This window comes from Thunnus maccoyii, chromosome 17, assembly GCF_910596095.1.
Source record: "Thunnus maccoyii chromosome 17, fThuMac1.1, whole genome shotgun sequence".
NCBI lineage: Eukaryota > Metazoa > Chordata > Actinopteri > Scombriformes > Scombridae > Thunnus > Thunnus maccoyii.
Window position 1 is genome coordinate 11894841 of NC_056549.1, and position 23159 is coordinate 11917999.

Genomic DNA, 23159 nt, shown 5'->3' on the forward strand with positions numbered 1-23159 from the left:
GGGCCCCTTTTAACTCTCAGTTTCTCTGTATTGTGTACCGTATTTCCAACACTCGCAAACATGGCCCCAAGTTTGCTGTGCAGTAATCTGATTTAACACAAACTAATTCAGTAAAACACAGCCTCAACTTGACATATTGTGGTTAATGTGTTTGCAAACAATTACCTTAACCTAAATTAACACATCCAGCAGAGACAGAGCGACATCAAAGTTCAGTTATAGTTGTGTTTCTGGCGACCGGATGAATGTAAGTCCAATATTCATTCTCCTTTTAGCTCTGTTTTGGTCTCCACCAACTCCTGAAAAATATAACTGGGTCATTAGCTGCTAAATGCTCAACTGTGTTAACCAGCTAGTTGTTAAGTTTGTCTGTCTGACATTTGGTGCTGGTTAGGTATAGTGGCTTTTTTAGAGTTTTACTGGTGAAATCAGCTGCCTGAGCTGTCACAGTGAACCAAAACAGTAAAAGTGTGGGACGTAAAACCAAAACAATGAACTGAAAGACACCAAATTGCTCCGTAGAGCTGAGGAGAAGTGCAGAGTTGGGTGATGATTCTTTGTGTACTAACCCCATTCATATTACATAGTTATATGAGTCATTGTTTATATTCAAATATCAGTGACCCTTACCATGCCAATTGATATTGTGCTTTAGTACATATTCCCAAAGAAAGTAACAATTAATTTTCCATACAGTGACCCAGCAGCTTCTGCAGGGTGCTGGCGGCCTGCAGTCCAAACCTTGACATCAATAATGAATTGAATTGAACACCAGGCATTTCCTCCAGCTCTTGTGTTTCTGTTTTCAACCATCCAGTCCAGTTTCGTCTACATCCAGCTGTCACCCTGTTTTCTTGACTGTACTGTAAGCAGAGTGCAGATTAATTTCTGGCCAATATGTATCAATCAATATAATATCTACAAATGGGATCATTTGTCTGACAAGGTAGTGAGTTGCTTCCCTACTGAAATGTATCCGCTTGGTGAAACTCAGGATAAAGCAACAAGAAAATATTGTCCTCAGTCACAGTGTTTCAGACATGAAAAAATGATGCAACCCATGAATTCAAAACTGACTCTGCTCAACACATCCACACTGCTGTTTTTGTATTAAGTTATGGGCTTTGAATATAATGGCCTGCCCCCTGAAAAAAGCAAAACTGCCCTCCTAAACCTGTTCATACCTTGGGGGAAAAACTTTGCTGTTGAAGTTTTAACCTTCAACAGCAAAGTTTATATTTTTGAGGAATGAGAAAAGCCTGGTGTGAAAATGTATAAGACTACTTATATATTGTAAAATGCTTTCTAAACAAATGTGTGATATAACATACTGACAACTAAAGAAATGTATCACTTAAAATTAGTTGAAAATTGTTTGTACATCTTAAAATGTACCATAATTAACTTACCTATACTGTCTCTTATAGAGTCTGAGGAGGTTTTTGGATTTCTCTTCTTCTCCCTCCCATGCTCTGAAACAGATTAAATGTTGTGTGGCACTGAGATACCCATGAAATAGGCTCCATAATCTTTGGAAGAAAAAAAAAGAAAAGCCAACTCCCCATGGTTCAAGAGTGAAATAATTTCTGAACAAACTTCTGAATAACATCACTCTCAGCAGGTCTTCAGGAGTCTTTTCAGCAGACATCCTGAATTCTTTGCAAAGGGAAAGAACTTCAGTCTTTTTAAAATTGCTATTTTAAATCAAGCGTTTTGTAATTTTGCAGACATTTGCTGCTTCTTATCGCTTCTTGCGTGGTGATGTACATGACTGCCAAAACGCCTCATTAAAATGGTTGATTATTTTAAAGAGGTGATGCAACTCAAAGCAACCTTCATCATGGTGGAAGCGTGAGTAGCGGGCGCCCTCTGTTGGTCTCAGCACAAGTGAAGCGCACATTTTGACTTCATGCTGCTCTATTTTCATACCCTGAAGAAGAAGCAATTTACAGCAACAAAACAGCCACACAAACAGAACAGATTCAACTTTTTAACAGGTTTATTGACATGTGTATAGCGATTGTCTGTGCACCATACGATTACAGAAGAATATGATATAAAATAATACAAAATAGCTGTACATAACGTGGATGTTTGTTTTCTTTTTTTTTAAAGGAATGCTTTGTTAACTGTGAGGTTTTTACGCTGTGTATTACGTGTCAGCTACTCACTCACCTAATAAGATGAGTTCATAAGTTGAGGCGGTTCAGGTTTTGTCATCTAGAGTGAAAGTTGATACAAAAAAAAAAAAAAAAAGGAAGAGCTAATAATGTTACTGATGGCATTAAAAACAACCTGATGGCACTCAAAAATAGATACTGTATCTGAATTTTTCAATAATACTAAAATCTAAAAACAAGGAAATTGCATATGGACACCTATAACCTCAGGAAGGTTTGAATTATATAGAATAAAATAAAGGTGGAAAAGTAAAGAAAAATGTAAACTAAAACAAACAATATAAACTAAAAAAAGGGTAGTGCAACGGTTCTTCCATCCACATGCCAATGGTGTTACAGTAATTGTTGTATATATTATCTTCAAAAGCAGGATTCACTGGATTTGGCGTGCTTAGTAAAGGGCAGCAGATCGAGGTGTTTTCATAGCCTGTTTGTGCCTGTTTCACTAAACCCCTTTTTTTTTTTTTTTTTATTAAGACCCGTATGTGACTGATCCTGGATCTGTGCTGATCTACCTTACTGTATGCCTTCTAAAAATTTATCCATTACATCAGATACATATCCTCACACCTAATGTCCTATTTATGCGTTTTGCAGTTCCGAAACCTTCCTTCAGGCCTTGCCAGCTGAGAATCTGAGATTACACACTAATCCTGAGCTACAGTAATTACAACACTACGTCAATTATCCACCACACTAGGGAGTTTAAATCTAGTATTTAGACTTCTTTTAATTCCTCAAATGGTATCACTTCTTTGTTCCAAGTGGTATCTTATTTCATCAGCTTTATATTTTCCTTGATCGGTCTAAATACAAAATGAAAACGAGTGTCGATGTGGATATCTTTCTGCAGTGAATTAGTTTGGTGGAAAATATTAGCATAGTAGTACAAAGTGGGATTCGAGAGGTCTCATTTACAAACGTCACGCATCTATCAAGTATGAGGTTTTTTTTAGGCTCTCTCTCTCTCTCTCTCTTTTTTTTTTAAAGTTTTTTTGAGAGGTCTTCCAAAAATAAAAATAAAAACAGAAATGCTTCAGTTTTAACAGCTGAGGACTCGGAAGACATCTTAGTCTGTCTCCTCTCACGAGGATAAACGCTCTCAGTATGAAGGAAGAACAGTTTGGCAATCCACCGTGCAAAGTTTTCGAGTAAGTGTGTGTGTGTGTGTGTGTAGTGTACATACTGTATGTGTACGTTCAGCACATGCAAGCTAGACACAATTTCATGTGAGTGTGTGTTATCAATTATACGTCTTCCACACTTGAGGCTATTATTGAAATTATCGGACTTGTTCAAGCTAGATCGTCACCAAGCTACACCATAATATTCAGTTACAAAAATAGTATCACAATATAGACCATTCAATATGAGCACCAGGGAAGGCTAAATATAGCCTGAGTATTTGGCTACATTCATTGTCTGGGCAATGTTTTTTTTTTTTTCTTTTTCTTTTTTTTAAACGGTAGCAGTGTGTAAGTGTGTGTGTTGGACACAGTGTTGGCAATGTTTTCTCACTCACAAGCTCTCCTACATCTACCATACGATAATATTCTGAAACATACAGAACTTGCTTACACTGAGTAACAACAGTTAACTAAAACCGATTATCAGTTAGAAAAATAGTTGTTGTTGTTTTGTTTTTGTTTTTTTAAACACTGAACATCTGAAAGAATTCCTCCCACCTCCCCCAAATAAATCCCTCCCCATTTCCTAACAAAATAGTTTTCTTTGAAACAAAAAAACAAGGTTATCTTTTGAGGTTATGCAAGGTCAAACCTTTTGACACTCCATCACACTAACATAGACCCTGTTTAGCATAATTCAGTAACCAGAAGTGTGTTCAAGTTAACACAATATGACAATACAGACTGCCGTGCTCCTGCGCAACCTAAACACGCTGATTTCTGTCGGCATGATCGGGCTACTTGATGCGTCTGAGATGATTTAAAATAAAAAGGTATGTCAGGTATGTCATCGCTAACTCAGTTGTTCACTTTGAAATTCTAGTGCTTTGGTTGCATCACACACACTTAGATCATTGGTCTGAGACCTCACTTGGAGATAAAAAGAAATCCTGAATTGAACACACCTCTGGTTGAGCCCTTAACCTGGAAACATTTCAGCCATGTTTGAAGTGAACGCTGACTTAACACTTGGCTAAAAATAGCAAAACATCTAGCTTATCTATTGGAGTGCTATTATTGCTTTAGAGAGTTATGAAGTGGATTTTACCCAGTTTTGTTCCAAGCCCTTGTTTGTACTCTATCTGCTTGATGATCGGGAGGAGATCTGGTGTGGACAGGGGAGTTTATTACATTATACATTAAATTAACATTACATAGATGTAATGTTCCCTCAATGCTAATCAAAGAGTCTGCAGGGTTTCATTCCAACCAAATACTACAAAAGAAGCCTCATTTATAGAGGTTGCTGTGTGTAGATTTCACACACACACCAGCAAAAAAAAACCCCAGCATATACTGAAAATATGCTGAATAAAAATGGTTTATAATTTCCCCTTTCATGAATCGCTAAGAACTTGAAATGCTCCATTAGAGCACAAGCCCCCAATCCCACCTTGTATCCTTCCACATTTACCATAAGTGGTTAATACTGTCCGCTGAGAATGAAGCTATGAATATAAATCAGCTGGTCATTTAGGCAGCTTGAAAAGAAAAAGTTTTCACTGCATGTGAGAGGAGAAGGGGGGTTGTTGCAAAAGTTGCGGCCAGATGGGTTACATAATTTGGTAATCAGAGCGCTGGCACAACCAATGACGAAAGAAAGCATTGAGTGGCAGCATTTCACAACGTCCGACCATTTCAGAAATTAGTTAGAAGGAAATCAGAAGTGAGAAGTTGGTAATCAAAGTGAAGATGTGCAATACTACATCCCTATTACTGTACAATACTGGCATATACTGCTTTTTCACTGAGTGAAGGACACACACAGACGCTGCAGGTGATCCAGGTAAACAGACATTTCCTTTCTACTGTGTAAAAAAGCTACCTGTCGTTTCATACATGATTTCTGAAGCAGCATTGATTAAGCTTCCTGTGTATATAAAATATGAGAATCTTCTTTTTTTTGAAAGTTGGGTAATCAGTGAGACCAGCTGGTGTAGTATTTGGTTAGAATGACAAATACCAGACTCTTCCATGACAGAGAACTGGATTTCAATTAGATTTAAGAGGAAAACTGTCACATGACAGTATTGACTATTCAATTATGTGTTATTTAGTCACCTATCCTCCAGATCCTGAATCAATCAACAAGCATTGAAGGAGAAATAAGGGGAAGGAATCCTCAGCCTAAGGCTTCAGTCAGTAATGTAATGTTTGTTGTGCACTCAGAGCGAGTGCCCTGAGAGTAGAACACACATGCTTTTATAATCCAAATTACCTTTCAATACTGAATACTAAGCAACGTTTGCGACATGAATGAAGCTCAGGCATCTTTCTGTTACTGTGATAGTGGTTGCTGTGGTGCGGTGACTAGTCGATAGGGCCCTGGAAGATGAGCCGTGTCCAGCCGGGGGAGCTGAGGGCAGTGGAGCAGAAGGGGCAGACGGGTCTGAAGGCGTGCGTCCCGTGTGGCAGCGGGGTCTCAGCCCAGTACCTGGCTGTCCTCTCTGAGCAGACGTGGCCGCATGGCACAAAACCGTGAGTGGGAGCACCGGCGTCCACGTACACGGCGGGCTCACACCCCAGCCACAGAGGCACGTAGGGACCCACGCTCCTGCAAAGGGGACATTCTCGGCGGACCGTGGAGCCGTCGCCCTCTCCTGGTAAGTCTTCTCCCTCGGATCTCTGGCCCCAGTCGTGGCGTCCGTGGACATGGCCGCAGGTGAGGTAGACCCAGGGCTGTCGTTCTTCAAGGCTGAAACAACAAAAATAAAGATGAATATCCTGATAGGAAATAACCAATATTTTTCAAACAGTAACTGACCAAGCACACTGTTGTATACTCAAGTTCGTGGCACCCACCTGTGGCTGCGTGGCAGGCTGGGGAAGGCCAGTGTGCTGAGGCCTACAGGGCACTGAGGCCGGGATGCGTTCAGCTCCTGGCGAAGTGCTTCCAGGTGACGCAGGGTGGGAGCACGCAGGAGCCCCTCTCCCGTGCGCCAAAGCAGGGTGGCACCGCACAAATCAACCAAAGAGCCGTCACGTAATGCGCTGCTCTCTCCCTCCGCCTTGCAGAGGATGACACACAGAGACACGTGCTTACAATCAAACTAAAAATAAACCCCACGCATTCTTCATCACTTCGCTCCTCTAGAACAACCTAATAAGTCTAGATGATTCTATCATTGATTGATATAATTCAACAGACTGTCCAACTCTACTGCGTGTAAACATATCTGCAGTGACTCACCAGTTTGCCCCGGCTGGGTCCAGAGCGTGTCTCCCGAAGGGCGTAGACATCACCGCAGACAGAGATCTCCCTCCACAGACCTTGCTTGGGGTCCTCCGGGAACCCCTCCGGGTGCATCACTAGCACCCCGTTGGTTGTCAGGCCATCCATGTGCCCATCAGGGTTTTTCCATTTGGTAGCTTTCTCCTGCGGTAACAAAGAATATTTTAAATGACTGAATCTAAATATAGAAGTTGTTTTTTTTAAGCCATTATTGGATGTAAGTAATGACATGAAATCTGTACGATCACTGAAGACAAAGACACAAAACATCACAAGATAACCGACACAGGCTGCTCATTCTTTGAAATATTTGCACCATTCCCTCTAATCTATTCCTGAGTTAAAATGATCTTTTACAATATTTATATATTGTGACATAATCAGTCTACGTACCCCTAGGAAGATATTTTTGGAGGAGTCAAAGCCTGCGGCATAGATGCGTGCAGTGTAGGGAGGGTTGCGCTCACACACCACTCTGCAGGCAAAACGCGAGATGGTGCTGGGAGCGATGGAGGGGTCCTCCCCCTCCTTTCCCCCTCCGGAGGTGTCTGTCACCACGAAGTCAATGGGGCTTTCTGTGGAGCGTCCGATCTGCAGGGGACGAAACAGAGAAACACCCACTGTAACATTCCTGGAAACCATTCATCAAAACAAATGCTGATTTAAAGTGATAGACGACATCGGTGCTGAAATAACTGCAGTCATAATTTTAGACTCACACTGGCTTAATGTAGGAGTTTGACATAACTGTGACTTTTAATGCTGTGAATGATTTCTTCATCACTTGTACATAAAATGAATGTATGATACTATCATAGGAGCGGTAAGCTTGGGCAGTATTGAGATATTATGAAGGTATTTTCTATACCATCAAAAATACAGACGCTCCTCTTTCTATTAAACTGATACGGAGACACTATATTGAGGTGAGGTACTGTAGTGCACAGCACGTGTCACCAGAGGTCAGTCTCTACTGGTGGAACAGGCAGCTGAGCTGAGAAAGATGACGACTGCTAGTGGGGGAGATGTTACAGGACTAGTAATAAAGAAAAGTGCCCCTGCCCCTGTTTGGAAGTATTTTGAGTTTAGTCCCGATGATGAAAGGAGAGTTAGCCTTCTTCCAACTACAAAAGCAGTTTATTAGCCACGTGATTTTATTCAACTGCCCGCATGCCACCACCACCCGCACATCATCTCCATTCAGGCCACTGACGTGTCGGTATCCGCCGTGGCAACAAATGTCACTGGGTCCTCCTGCAAGAATCTATGGAAGAAGGGCACTTATTTGCTATATATTCATTATTCTATGGGTCATAAGTATTTAAACCCAGCAAGACTTGTCTCAGTAGGCTAATTGCATATTAGATACACAGCATTGTAAGTTAGACAATGTCATACATGCTACACTGACTATCACCTCACCAGCAGCTCAGCTTTTATGTTTTTGTTTTTTTACACACCATACTATCATGTACCCCGGTGGAATGTCAGGAAAGTATGAAGGTATGAAAGATACTGCCCAAGCCTAAGGAGCAGTATTGTGAATAAATATAGACTTTCTTAGAGATTTTACACATAAGCCTTTATTTTTAATAATAAATGGTCACCGTCCTGAACCAAAATAATCTACCTACTGCAGAGAGTCCTTTGATGACATTACATAACAGCATATTTTGGGAGACACTTGCTCGCGTTCACGAATTCAACATCATAGGAAAAATGATTAATCCTTGGAGAGGAATATTTTGTTCATGACATGACTTAAGGAGGATGGATGAAAAACCCTGACCATGTTAGTGTGTGTTACCTGGAACATGTCTGTGTTGTTGTCATGGCAGTACTCAACCACCACTGTCTGGTTCCGGGACAGAGTGAAAGAGATGCTGTGCTGCCCCCTGCTGTGCACAGCCTGCAACGACACCGGTGACAAGCAACGTGAGCTGAAGCACTCATCTTCTGGAAAAAGTCTTTTAATTTTTGTTAACCACACATAAGTTTGACTGGAAGACGACGTCACTCAAAATGCAACAAAACGTACCCACATTCACAACTGTAAAAATAAAAAGTTTCATACTGTAATATTGCATGTGACAGCAGCATGTGAGCATGACCTAACGCTGGTGAAAATTTCTTTGATTTTCCTACATCGTCATGTGTCACAAATCATCAAAAAAAATCATGCATCTATATGTAGGCAGACACACACAAATGGACAGCACACATTCGCCACATGCCATGCTTAGTCACCCTTCCTCTGGCCCATTTATGAAAGAGAACAGGGAGTCACAGGAAGGAAACTAATGCTAACACACCGGTAAAGCATGCAGTACACAAACATGCGTACACACACACACACACACCTTGCTGTCCTGTGGTGTGTTGAGGATGTGCACAGCGCTGGGTTTGACACCATTGGCCTTGGCCCTTCGGTACAGAGCGAAGCGGCTCTTTCTGCGCCCACGGTCTCCGCTTGGAAGAGAGCCATTGTACCTGAGAGAAAGACAAACAAACACGAGCATGGAACAAAAATAAGAACATGGAAACAAGGAGAATACAAAGGCCACACGTACGCAACTTCATCAAGCTTCATTGAGGAAGCCAAATGGTAGGGAAAAAAAACCCCACTTATCTCGTTTGCAACTGTATTTGTGGTCTGTGTCGTAACTTGTGGGTAAATAAATCTATTAATAAAATGCCACTGATGCTGCCGAGATGTCTGAAGAAATAACTGCGAGGATAGAGGAAGCTGAATTGATTTTGTGCATCTTCACAGCTATATTATCGCAGATTCTTTAGAAATGAATTAAAACAGCACACACAGGGCCACTCGTGATTCATATTAAACTGCCGAGCCTCGATGAAAAAGAGCAAATACCACTTGATCTCGCTCGTTCAGGCTGTACTCGAGGCTCATGCTCACTGTAGAAGAGCTCGCTCTTTACCTAACTTTTTTTTTTTTTTTTTTTTTTTTTTTACAATGAAAAGCATTTGCAGCACGGCAGAGTCATTTTCACCATCCATACGGCGGCTGTGGCTCAGGAGTTAGAGCAGGTCGTCCGCTAATCGGAAGGTCGGTGATTCGATACCAGACTCCTCCTGTCCACATGTCGAAGTGTCCTTGGGCAAGATACCGAACCCCAAATTGCTCCTGATGGTTGCGTCAACACCCTGCGTGGTAGCTTGCCGCCATCGAGTGTGTGTGAGTGTGTGTGTGTGTGTGTGTGTGTGAATGGGTGAGTGAGCAGCAGAAACATTTTGAAGTGGATAAAAGCGCTATATAAATACAGACATTTACCATTTTACCATTTATCCATACAATAATAATAACCATATGGCCTTGACTAAGTGCTGTAGTTGGGATTCAAAATGCGACTTTAAAGGTTTGTGTTCATTAATAGAAGCAGACATGTAAATTTAGGATTCTTCTTATGAAACTGATAAATAATAAATTCTGGTTCATGAGTGTTTTATAATTCAATATCAACCTTTTTCCTGAAAAGATGATCTCAGTTTTCATGCTTTAATTAATGTGGCATGATGTCAGCTCTTTTCTGGTGTTGGATCTGACTATAATACTGACTCTGTCCTCCATTTTTTTTTTTTTTTTGAAGCTGAGTCAAACAGAATTTTCACAGTTTGAGTTCACGCAGAAGGCAGTCGGCTGGTTTTAGGCTTTTTCACTAATCAGCAGTGCATGGTCCTTAAGAGAAACTATTCACAAGATACCCAGCGGAGAAGAAGACTTTGTGAAGGACAATAACTCTGCCTTCGCTTGCCTTCAAACTGGTTCAGATCTGGGGGCATCTTGTCTGATCTGTCTCACAGTGATCTCTCAGCGAGGGGTGAACTCCATCTGCATGCTCTGACAGTGTTTGTACAACACAGCTCTGCAACTGTGATTGATTGATCAAGCAGTCTTTCATAAGACAACAACTGATTATGTGATTCATCAGATAAAAATGCAAATAAACAGCTGTTTATAGCTTTTTAAATGCAAATATTTACTTTCCTTTATCCTTTTCATGGGAATACAAATTGAATACTCGGCCAACAAAAACAGTGTGAAAACAAACTTGTGATAATGATGATGCATTTGTCATTATTTGTTACATTTATACCATAATTGATTGATTGGTCAATTGAAAAAATAATAAACATCTGTTTAGACACAAATAAGGATTTTTTTTTTACTAAAAAGAATGTTACTTTATTTGACTAACTTAGATGGCCAGCCTCATTATCTTCAGATAAACTTTTAAAGATGCTTTTGCTCAAAGCAAGGACTGTGGATTTTATCCCCATCACTTACATTATAAGCACAGTAGGAGGGGATCTTTTAACGGTCAGTATGATCAGGAGGAATGATTACAGTGAGCAAAAACCTGCTTCAGTGATCATATGGGCACCTGACTATTGTTTTAAGGCAGACTTGAAATATAGTGAATCTATCTTTTAACCATATAATGCACAAATTAATGGGGTACCAAGAAATTAACGGAAACAAAAGTCATTTTCTGGCATTTCTAACCAGATCTGCGGCAAATACAAAGTCTCTCTAAGAGGCACAGTGGATTTCAGAAGATATGTGCACATTTAACTTGATGTACATTTTATTCATGTTAGTGCTGGTAGTTCTTTTTTGTCCACTTTTTGGTTAGAATTAGGATGTGTTTCAGTGGTTTATTTTGCGAGTGTGAGGCTGAGGCCAGTTGGTTTGCATTTTTAATGAGCTCTACTTCCATGAATCTTAGGACAAAAAAACTGAGTTCTTTTGGGCAACAACCCTGAAGTCAGAGTAGGGCAAGCAGTCACAGAACACTGTAGACATCAGGTGCGTTATCTAGATAAACCTTCACACAGGCCACATTTACTTATAAATGTAGAGTCCAATCACAGAAGATGACTCAGTGCTATATGCTCCCTCCGTGGCCCTGCCTGTCAGTTCTAATTGGACCCTGTCTGACAAGAGGAGTGGTGGGTCAGGAAAAAAAAAAAGAAACATGAGGAAAGGCATCTGAGGGGTCTGGTTAAGAGGCAGAAGATGTGAAATGAGACCAAGGATGAGAAGGCACATGGGAGAAAATCAGCTTACAGAGAGAGAAAAGGTAGCCAGTGCTCTGACAGAAACAGACAGAAAACCAGTCTGAAGTTATCATGAGTATTTCTGACAAAAAAAAGCAAAGCAAAATGGATGAAATGTAGCAGAGCGCAGGGAGAGGAGATGGAGAGAAAGGGGCTGAGAGACGACGCGAAGCAGAAGGTCGAGGGGAAAGGCCAGTGGAAGAGCAGCTTCACTGGGTATGATTTGACTGGGCAGTTCTGGCCTGCATCACGTGTGCATCATAAAACACTGTATGAAATATTCACTCCTTCTGCCCCCCGACACAGGGTTTATTTTCGTTGAGGGCACGCCACCGAGGAGGGCCTGCCTCCGTGAAAGTCAGCACTCAGCAAAACTGTGGCAGGCTGGCAGGGAAGAGACCGGGGTGAAAGAGTGAGGTATGCGACACAGACGTCGTGTTAATGGTGAGATAAAAAGGTGTGGGGGAGATAAGCGGAGAGGGCAAGAGGGTTTATGCATAGTGATGGGAAGAGGGTCATGAGGTAGGAGTGAGTGGACAGGGCAGCGCAGTGTGGCATGGTGTCCAGGCTAACTAAGGTAATGAGCGATGGCAGACAGCCAATGCAAAGATCACATGGCCGGCACTGAAGCAGGCATCGACCACACGGGGCATGTGATCATCAAGGCTGACAGATGCAAAGTCAAACCACACTTGCACAAATGGGCCAGGAAAATATGACATCTGACAGGAAGGAGCAGAAAGAACAGCCTGTACTGACGGGTATCTGCTGTCAAAGTCATGTACGTTTGGGGGCAGACGAACTCCTATCTACGTATATCACCCATCTCTGTAATCGAATTATGACATTTTTAACATACTGTAAACTGTGTTACATAACAGAATAACAGTGAAAGATAGTATTTCAGCTATAACTGTATCTATTTACCCCATATCACTCAGCTCTTGTTCACAACCACAGACAGGATACCTCTAATAGGCTGCTAGCCTGTGGCCATCACTCTGGCAGGGCAGGATCAAACCAAACCTCAACCACTACAGTTTAAAAGTGAGCTAATACGAATGCATTTTCTACCCACAATGAAGCACATTAAAAGTTTCACAGAGAGCACACACCGCAGAGGCCGCTTGTGTTTAAGCTGCGTGGCCAAAACTTCCCAAACAGGCCGTTAAATGAACACTTGTGTATTCTGATCTGAGGACGTAAAGGGCTGCTCTGTTCAAACAGTCAGATGAGGAGGAGGAAGACTAATCAGTATTCTGATGCAGGCAGGCTACAGCCTCCTCACTCCATGTTCAGCCGGAGGGGAAGAGATAGGCCATTAGGTCAGTTATCTTTGGCATACACAGGAAGCTCTGCAGGGCAACAGGGAGGCCTGTGTAAGCCTGAATATGACTGTGTGTGTATATATGTGTGTGTGTGTGTGTGTTGTGGCATTTTCTGGTCCCTGCAGACCGCTGCACAGTGTGGAGCTGTAGGGGTGGAAATGCTGTGGAAGCTGGTGGCTGTCATCAGCACATCCTGCCTTCTGTATATGTGTGTGTGTTGGTGGTTTTCTCCTCCTCCAGCTCCTTCTTCTTCTCCTTCTCTGGCATGGATGGTCATCTGGCTGCGACGTTTTATCAATTAGTAATAAAAGATGACATAGGCTTTATGACTAAATCATATGAGCAAGTGGCATGGCTTTTATTCCCAGAAAATGATATCATCTTCAGTCCTACTTTTAGCAATCACATACCCGGCATAGTATGACATCATTGGGATTTTCAGCCTGAGCAACCCAGCGCTGCTTACCCCTCCACCCCCCCCCACCCCCTCCTCTACAACCATTGATCAAAAGGCAGCTAGCGTTACATCCGTAGTAGCCTTATATACTATAGCTATGGCAAAATCAGCTCCTTTTTACACTCAAATGCAGCATTCATGATGCTGAAACAATGAGGGGGCACAGTTTCAAAGAGATCGTGATTTCATTTTGGAGCACAAAGTTAGTTTGTGACATTACTACACAGTCTCTTGACCGGTGGTGGGAACGGTGGCAGTGTAGAATACATGAGAAATGAGGTAAAATATGCTAATGTTACACATGTAATGTCCGAAAAACGACGACAATATCGATATATTTTATAAGAGCAGTGGATTAAACCTGAACTCACACGTCATCTGTAGGTTTATTGTGCGGATGGAGCCGCTACACATTTAGCGTTAATTTACCACTGGAGCGTTTCTGCATCCTACACATTTTTTTTTTTTACTATCGGTTTAGGTTTTTAAACAGACTTACCCCAAAATGACCAATTCGCCGTATTTTACCGGGTCTTTAACGGGCACATCATTATCTCCGTCTTTTTTCGGTGAATTCATCAGACTGGACTGCTCCAGAAGAAGAAAAAAAAAAACGCGTCCAATGGCAATAGTGGTGAGATAAAACAATGCTAACACACTCGAAACTGTAGGGAAGTGATTTGGGTTGTAGTCTATCAAAGTTTGGGCACAGTTGGGCAAAGTTTTCCCTGACTTCTTCTTGTTTGTTTTATTGTTTTAATCCCGTGAAGGAGCATCTTTTCGTGGCTTTAATGCCAGTGTGTAGCTAGTTTGTATCGCGACAAATCTGTTCAGTAGCATAGGATACAACAACGGCTAACGGCAGGGAGTGGGGCATACCATGTTTTGTAGGGGTGGTCGCTCGAAACACATCTCTAAATAGTGAATAGAATTGCCTCTACGTGCAATAAAACACGTGTATCGCATTTATATATGTAGATGAATATTGTACTAATGATTGGGAGGGAAGAAACTAATCCACATTCAATATATAATTTTACTTAAGCAGGATCCCTCCTATGGAACAAGAAGTGGGTGCAGCCTTGACGAGAAGCTGGCTCTCACACTGATAGAATAAAATGAGGCATTTCGAAATGCAGAGGAAGTGCTCACATCCTCTGGCATGTAGAGGCGTCCTGGAGCAATTCAAGTTTGTAGGCTGGGGTATTTTATGTTAGGGATGAAAACCATATAGCTGTGATCTCGTGGGTCATTATGGAGTCTGACGTAATGAGATGCTACAAGAGGGGGTGTGGTGTAGCTGGGGATGTGGGTCACCATTTGCGCCCCAGACGAGACACCTTTTCTTCATGTCTGCCTGCATGTGGGAGTTGGGACAGATATAGGCCGGCTGGAGCCCACACTTCCATCTCTCTCTCTCTCTCTCTCTCTCTCTCTCTATCTCTCTCTCTCACACACACACACACATACACACACTCACTCACACACATACACTCAGAGAGACAGAGAGTTGTGTACTTACTCATAATGTTGTGACCACATGAGGGCAGTGCACTTCAATTGCAAAGAACAACTTTCTAGACTATGAAGTTAGTGAAGTGTAATTATTCACACCAATATGTATTTCTAAATAGCATGTCCACCTGTACATTGTCCCATTACTGTATACACCTATGTGTGTGTTCTTGTTGGAGGTAATGCATCCATACTGGAGTGTTTGGAGTATTCTTCTGATCCTGTATGGATCGGACACACCTTTCTAGTCACTGACTTGTCACATTTTCCCCCGAACAACCTGGTTGTTGTTCATTGTTATTTGATGAGACAGAAAGCAAAGCCTCCGCTGCAGGCCTTTTTGGACCGAACCCAGAGCTGGACAGAACCCAGAGCAGCTGACATTTAATCAGTCTCCACAGCGGCATGGCTGCCTTCATCTGGAACAGTAGCCTGCTTCATGCTCTGGCTGGGTGGTGTAACATGTAGTGGCTTGTATGCAGGGTAAGGCACAGAGGCGCCATGTGGTATTATGTATGACACTGCAGTGTGTGGTCATGTTGCTATCGGATATGTTAGTGTCATTCACACATTTGCCTGTGCAAATTTACACACATTACCTGAATGATATGATAACTTCAAAATGGAAATGATCAGGCCCTCACTCACACATAAGCTGCATAAGTGCTGCGACTACAAAGCGACTGTTGATGACAATGAAAAGGTTGATGACTCATGGATGAACTTCAGCATAAACTAAACTAAGTAACCACACCCGTCGTCTATGATTGATAACCCGCAGCAGTCAAAGAGTAACTAATCAACCCACTGGAGTGCTGACTCATCTCACAGGGGTTACATAGTGGAAGTTTCGCTGTGTGTATCAGAAGTTAAACCTCCAACATACTTTTCTTGTGAGATACAAACTGGATGGACCAGATGTGTGTGCGCGTGCGTGCGTGTGTGCGTTTCACTGAGAATGTGTGTTAAGTTTCTTATCCACACCGGGATTAAGGTCACACCCTTCTCACTCTCTTTCTTTCTATTCCTCTATCCCTTCTCATTTGTTGTCTCGTTCCCCTGCTCTGTCTTTTCTTTCTGGCTGTCCCTTTTTGACTGAGTTTCAGCATTAAACCAAAAAAATATGTTTGGCCTCCATCATGCAGAATGAGTCCCCACTGCTTCCCTTAACTGACGTGGTTTACGGCCATAACAATCAATCAACAGGGCAACGGATTAGTTTGCACTGTGAGGATGATTTACTCCTCAATTTCAAACATTCAGAGCCTAAAGAATGATCTAACTCTGAGTCAGTTCCACTCCATGAAAGTTAATGACTGTATTTTGTCATGATTATGTAGTACCTTATTAATCATCAAAGGAGAATTTCTCTTTTCACTGAGGTCATAGCACAGGTTGCACAGGGGTTCATCAACCTGCTCATGGATACTTAGCAGGACAGATGCTTGTTGTCACAGTCGGTTGTTGTTCATAAAATGTCTCGCTGCTCACAACATCACCCACACTGCTGCAAATAGGCAAGGAAACAGTTTATATTTACAGTGTCTTTCCATGATATCACCAGTTCTGCCATTTAGATCCTTTTTCCAGTTAGCGCTATCCAACTAGTGTAATGAAAAAAGTTTTGATTGACAACCGCTTGATCTTCTGATGGTCTCATGAGCCCAAGAAATTTCTCACAAGTTCATCGCAGTGTGAAGTCTCGGCTGGCTTGCACGTTTAGCTGTTGCTACTGCAGCACGTGGCCGCTGCTGAGTGACTGAATTTACTGCCAAGAATTTAGTGTTTGTATCCACCATTCACAAAGTATACATACCTATTTGAGATACAAATGCCGCACAGCACTTCAGCTAAGTGAGTCTGCATTATACAACAATATGAAATCTCCTTTTATGGCAGCTTGCTTTAAAATTTATGTCACCAACATCACTGTAAAGGATCTAATCAGCCAAATTGGGGAGGAATTTGTAGTCTTTACCACAGTGTGTGGTAGCGAAACAACCCTTTTGCATCATACAAGTTATCTAGAAACCATATTTGGTGAGCAAATCACGAATCAGATTGTATGCCTAATAGTGAACATGTGGAATGCATTACTTCTGCTATCATTATGCAGCATTTGGCAGCGTGTATCTCAAGTCAAGCAAAGCATAGCAGAAGGGGTGGCCACTGATAATTTAGAAGTGCATGTTCATGTGGAATATATACAAATATGACCTATGTATTAACAGACAATAAATATTGTGTATAAGTATGTAATTAAACTAAAGAGACACAAGGATAAATCATATTATTTAAAACAGACAAGATAAATAGATAAGAACTCTCTTCTTTTAAACACGCACTACATATTTGCATGATATCGCTAATCCTGTGGTATTTTGGTTTAGGAGCCCATTTTCACATACTGTATACCATAATGACGTTCTGCGGTCTCAGCTGACTTGCAGAACAGACAGAATCCATGATGAATGTGACTTCGGGATTGCTTCTGGATTGTTTCCATGATTTCTATCAGTGACGTAAAGATGCCTCCGGGCTGACTTCCTCAATCTGGATTTAGTTGATGCCAATTTAAAAGATGGAAATAGATATCTGGTCTGAGAACGGCAAGTAAGGGATGGGAGTCAAGACAGTCAATTTACCACTTAGATGTGCTACGGCCGTCTGCTGCTGAGTCTTTGTCAATGTTGCCGTGGCTACCAGAGCAAACAAAGAACAGGTATTTCTGTTATTTAGCAACCCCATCTCCCCTCTTTGTAGTTAAAGCTTAGATAGGCCAGAGATGCAGAGATTTTGAATAAAAACCATAAAAATAGAGCAATATTATAGTTATTAAAACACTAATACAGAGAATAAAATCACAATACAATCTGGTGCAGGTATATGTGTGTATGCATGCGCAGGTGACAAGAAGACTGTCCTACTGCACCTGTGTTGCACCAATACACACATGCGGAGGCAGACTCCTCCTCACAGAGCAGACATGATACTGCAGATAGCTCAGCATATTCCCCATTCTCTATAGGCACTCTCACACAACAGGCTCTGCTAGTGATTTTGGCTCCCTACAGGGAAGACTAATTGCATACACAAGCAGGTTTGTTGCAAAACACAGAAAATTAATGGCGTTATTAACTGTGACAAATGCTCGTAGCTATATATTGTTCGTAATCGCTTTAACAGACTGTCATACACATGTGCAGCTAGTTGTGAAATATGTGCTGATTCTAGGGCAGTTTGATTGCACGTCATGGTGAATGGTTTCGTAAATTCTGCGCATTATTGAGCAAGACGAGAAAGATGATGTGAGATCATGTGAAAAGCAGGAGATAGGGAAGTAATTTGAGGACATCATAGAAAAAAAAAAATTCTGAGCCAAATCACAGTCAAGAAAGTACCAAACCTGCTTCCCTTCTCTTTGTCATCACAAAGTTGGGCAATATACTGTGTGTATTCCATTATTTTAGTTTGAAAAAAGTCCTCAATTATGTCACTGCAAAGAACAGGTGCATTATGTGCAAGGGGAAACACATTAAGTCTGTAACATCATTTAAAAAGTACTGTGACACATTTTTGTAAACTGTTATCTTGAGAAAAACAGGAAACACTGCCCCAGTGTGGGTAATGAAACTACACTATACCAGGAGGCCTTTTTAGTAGGACAACTGCAGCTCAGCTTAAACACTGACTGGTGAGCTGAGACGTCCTCTCACAAATCATTGAGCTCCGTGAAGCACCCTGCCATACATGTACAAGACCCAAGCACTAGACTTCCACACGCAGCTGCTAGTGTGAGCTACGCAGACTGCTTTACACGAAAGCAGATGGCTCTTCAGACGGGTCATTAATAAGAGTCAGTGGGAAGGCGGTGTGTGTGGCGAGTTATTTTTGGACTCTGTGTTGTGTGTTATTTAGGGATAAAAGTTGTATTGGTGATTCTATTTTGGTGTTTTAATGTGTGAGTAGATGGTTGCCAACAGGCACCAGAGAGAGCGAGAGAGAGCGACATTTAGAGTAATTGGCTCCCTGCTCAGTCCAACAATATTCCACAGCAGACCTATTAATAATTACACAACATGCGGTTGACAGCCTTTAACCTGAGTCCAACAAGTTTTATTATGTGTTGAAACATAGTGACACTTGTTGATTTTTTTTTTCCTGTCACTGAAAATAAAATGGCAGAGGGGAATTAACTGAGAATTAATTAGATAAATGAGTGTGTTTACATATGCACCGCTGTCCTGGTTATGATCAGGTTTTTGGAGTATCCTGGTAATAGTTTGCGCATGTAAACACCTTATCAGGATTTCTGAAATCTGGATAAGCTCTTATCCTGGTTTTCAGAAACTTGGATACGCTACCTGTAGTAATCTGATAGAAACCAGGATACTGTGGCATGTAAACATCTTATCCAGGTTTCTGGACGTTCTGTTGGTACAAAACATAGTGGCTTAGATGTTGAGGAATCAAGACACAACTGGACACAGATGATCAGAAACCTGGATACTGTTAGAATCACGTAAACATGTATATGAATAACCAGGTTTCTTATGTTCTATGTAAAACGCCATACCCAGAAAATGATCAAAACCAGGGCAAGATTCAAAACCAGGAAACTCGTGACTGCACTATTTCTCAGTTTCACAGCAGAAAGTCAGTCATTGTAATTACAATGCTGTTTAACACACACATAATTTACTTCATAATAACAATACTTCACCACTACTTCTTCACTTTAGACATGACATGATAGCCTAGGCAGTCTATAACACGTATCTCTACTATCCTGTTAATCTTATTTTTTTCTCAATGTGTCCATCTGTTGCTGTAGTGTGCCATGTGTCACACAGGAAGGTTGCAGCATATGTCACTTCCTGTCATGAACGAAAGCACAACTCTGCGCTCACCCGTCACTTCAGGTCTTTATCTATAGAGGAAAAGTCTCTCTGTAAAATAGTAAATCATGCAACTTCCTGTTATTTCTTTCAGTTAGTTTTTAGGCTAAAAGTCATAATTTGCACTAAAATTATAATATAATATAGAGATTCTACTTAGTCTTTACATCCTGTTTCTTTTTTTGTTGTTGTTTACAGTGAAATAAAGTGCAGATTAAATACATTGTGAGCAAAACCTCGTCCACAAGCAAAGTGAAAATCTGCATGTATCAGTTTATTTCACTCTGCTTTTCACAGGTTTATGCAAGCTCTCCACCTGCCCTTGTTTACATATTTCATACAATAAAGATTCTGTTTTTTTTTTATTATTAAGGCTGGTAAAAGGCAAGAATTGCAATGCACAGCCTCCGTTAATTACATCTGGGAGCCCGAATCACTGCTGCTGCACAGGGTCGTGGCGGCACACATCCCTCCCACTGCACAACCTCTCCGCCAAATGCAAACACAGGCCTCAGGGCTCTCTATAATTATTAGCACATTGTCCAAGGCTGAGGGAAATGCAATGTGGGACAGATTCTGAAGAGCTTACAACTGCCTGCAAGCTGAATGTCACTCGGCATGCTGCTTTTATGACACTGTTTAAACCGGCCCCATGACAACCAAGACACTAAGACTGTCTGAGCAGCAGCTCCGGCCCGTCCAGCTAGTCCTAAAGTCCCTTTGTGCGTGTCAATAGTGGATGTTGTTAGACAGGAAATACTTTTGATGAAAGGGGCTGATAATCATTCAATCAGAATCTGTGGTTTTGAGCAAGATCCTACTACAAGGAAAACAAAAGCAAGGGTGAATCTTATTAAGATTAACTAAATCATTGGTTTGATAAGGATTATGTGTTGGAGGAGCACACAGTTTTTCAGTCCTGTTGCTCATGGCAACTGGAGGACGCACTGTCCTGGGTTAGTAATACTCCAGAGATATTGGAGACGGAGGCAGTAAGAGGGTTGTGACGGCTAAACAAATGGCTGTAAAGTAGATTATATGAGCTTCCATACGCTGAAAATATATTTCTCAAGTGATGAACAGCAGCTTGTTTATGTATAGAAGATTTCTAATGAACTATTTAATTGTTGCTTTTCATATGTCATGGGCGCAATCTTACAGTATAACCCAAAACAGAACAGCCAACAGTTACTGACAGGGCTTTTTAAAGACTTCAGTTCTCTAATTAATCTCGTTTAATCTTGTTAAATTAAAAAGTAAATTTAAAGGGAGATACAAGTGCACACAGCAGTCATTACTGTAAAGGAAAACTGTGTTTAACCTCCCGCTTCATCGTAGGTGGTCCACATAATTATGTTTTGTAAATGTTGTCAAAACTTCTCGTTCCAGTTACTTTACATTCCACAGGTGCTGTGCGTACAGTATCTATTACACCAGGCAATCAAACTAACATTTAAACACATTTGTACAAACATGACGGGAAGAAACTTGAAGGGCGAGACTTTCACCGAGCGCTTCACTCGGCCTCTGACTCTTTAACTAAAGTGAGCATACCATCTCTTAACTCACCAGTTCTATGGAAACAACTGTAGGCAGATATAGACAGCCTGCTCCCGAGGTGTGAGTGTGGAAAGTGTGTCTACTTCAGATATCACTACATAGGTGTTTGTGTGTCTTAAAACACATTCCATGCGTGTAACTGCATTCAGCAAGTAGACATAACATGTGTGCTGGCATGACACACATCACTGACAGCTCTGTTCAGGACCGGGTAAAACAGGTGGATATTTCCTCGAAAGCACATGCTCATGGTATTCTTGTCACATTTTATGACTATGAGATCATCAGCAGCAGACTGCTTCATGTTGAAATGCACATTGTCTCTATTTGATGGTTTCCTGGTCCGCTGAATGAAGAACCCAAGTGAGATTAAAATCAAAGAGGAACGCCTGAGTAAACAAGTAACACAGGAACTGCCAATAAGCGCCATTTATAAGTATTGTTTGAAACCAACCCCTTCAAAAGGCGCACAATAGTCCGGTCCACCCCCACCCTAGCGACACACAATGGCAGCGCTCAGGGCTGAACCTGAACGCGAAAGCAGGTCTGCTCAGGCTTTCATTCAAATCCAGCTCACTCGTGCTTCCGTAGCAGCTTTCGCTAGGAGAATGCTGGCAGGAAGCACATTTCAAGTGAATCACATCTGAGGTACTGATGTGACTGTGTCTTTAAAGGAAAAAGACTCCTAGGAAACTGAAAGAAATGTCTTATTGTATGTGCGTGTGTAGGTTTTGACGAGCATAACCACCACTTCACATCATGAGTGTATGAAAGTTGTCTGTCCGCAGCGACGCACTGTGACAGCTACTTCCTGACAAAAAAAAGTGTTAAATTTAACAGTTATAGCTGGTTAAATAAGTCTTACAATGTGTCCTTTAACAGAGGACCACAGGTGAACCTGACAGCATTTGACACCAGCCAATGTGTGCAGTGCATCTGCTGCTGAGTGCAGTGACAGCTGTACAAAAGGCCTCTGACATGTGCAGCATAATTCACTTGCTCCTTGCTGATGTAACATCAGGAGCTGTTTCAAACTGTTTTCTCTCTCTCTCTGTCCACATTTCCTCTCCTGGATTCATCCTGAGAAAAAAGAGAGAGACTTCATTTTGGAATTTCCACATCCACAATTGAGAGTCATGGGTGGAAAAATCATAAGCAAACAAGATCATACTTGACACTGCCGAGGCACTGCCCTCGACTGTTCAAATAAAGCGGTTTCATTACAATAGCCCTCTCTGAAAATGCAGGAAATTCCTGTAACTGAGGTTTCCAATTCCCCACAAAAATATACAGCAGGAAAGTGACAGCAGTTTCAGGAGAGATAATGGGCTGCGGCATTTGTCTGTCTATCTCGGTTTAACTGCCTGTCCTTCAATGCTGGACGCGTCACATGCATGGTCCTGCTTTCAGCACAGCAACAGGTCAAACTTCAAATCAACAGGCACAGAGCAAACACTGCATGAGCAAACAGAGCCTTTCCAAATGCAGAGAGATAGAGAGCAAGCATTCCTGCACAGGAATTCTAGGCCTCTGACTCTCCTGAACATTGCTGTAGTGACATATTAGGGAAAAAATCCCCAAATATAAGCTTTTCAGGAAATTAGATAATAACTGTCACCCCTAAAAAACAGAAAATATATTTAAACTGCAGTTGTTTAAACTGCTTAAGTTCAGCAATAGTTCAACCAAAAACCTGCATTTAAATAAGATTTCCATATGA

General features: G+C 41.6%; 1 protein-coding gene across 1 annotated transcript; it reads right to left on the bottom strand.

The window, feature by feature from the left end:
- Positions 1-1981: 1981 nt before the first annotated feature.
- LOC121882599 (E3 ubiquitin-protein ligase pellino homolog 2) lies at positions 1982-14332 on the bottom strand. The gene is made up of 7 exons (XM_042390954.1): positions 13966-14332; positions 8960-9089; positions 8407-8508; positions 6993-7190; positions 6558-6743; positions 6170-6375; positions 1982-6062 (listed from the first exon to the last, which is right to left on the bottom strand). The coding sequence occupies exons 1-7, from the start codon at positions 14043-14045 to the stop codon at positions 5678-5680; spliced, it is 1287 nt and encodes a 428-aa protein (XP_042246888.1). The 5' UTR covers positions 14046-14332; the 3' UTR covers positions 1982-5677.
- Positions 14333-23159: the final 8827 nt, after the last annotated feature.

Excerpts from the sequence above, each read along its gene's own strand:
- LOC121882599 (XM_042390954.1), bottom strand. The coding sequence starts at position 14,045 with ATGAATTCACCGAAAAAAGACGGAGATAATGATGTGCCCGTTAAAGAC. Across the intron at positions 7,191-8,406 it reads ACAACACAGACATGTTCCAG|ATCGGACGCTCCACAGAAAG; the intron begins GTAACACACACT and ends CGTCCCCTGCAG. Across the intron at positions 6,744-6,992 it reads CCAAAAATATCTTCCTAGGG|GAGAAAGCTACCAAATGGAA; the intron begins GTACGTAGACTG and ends TTGTTACCGCAG.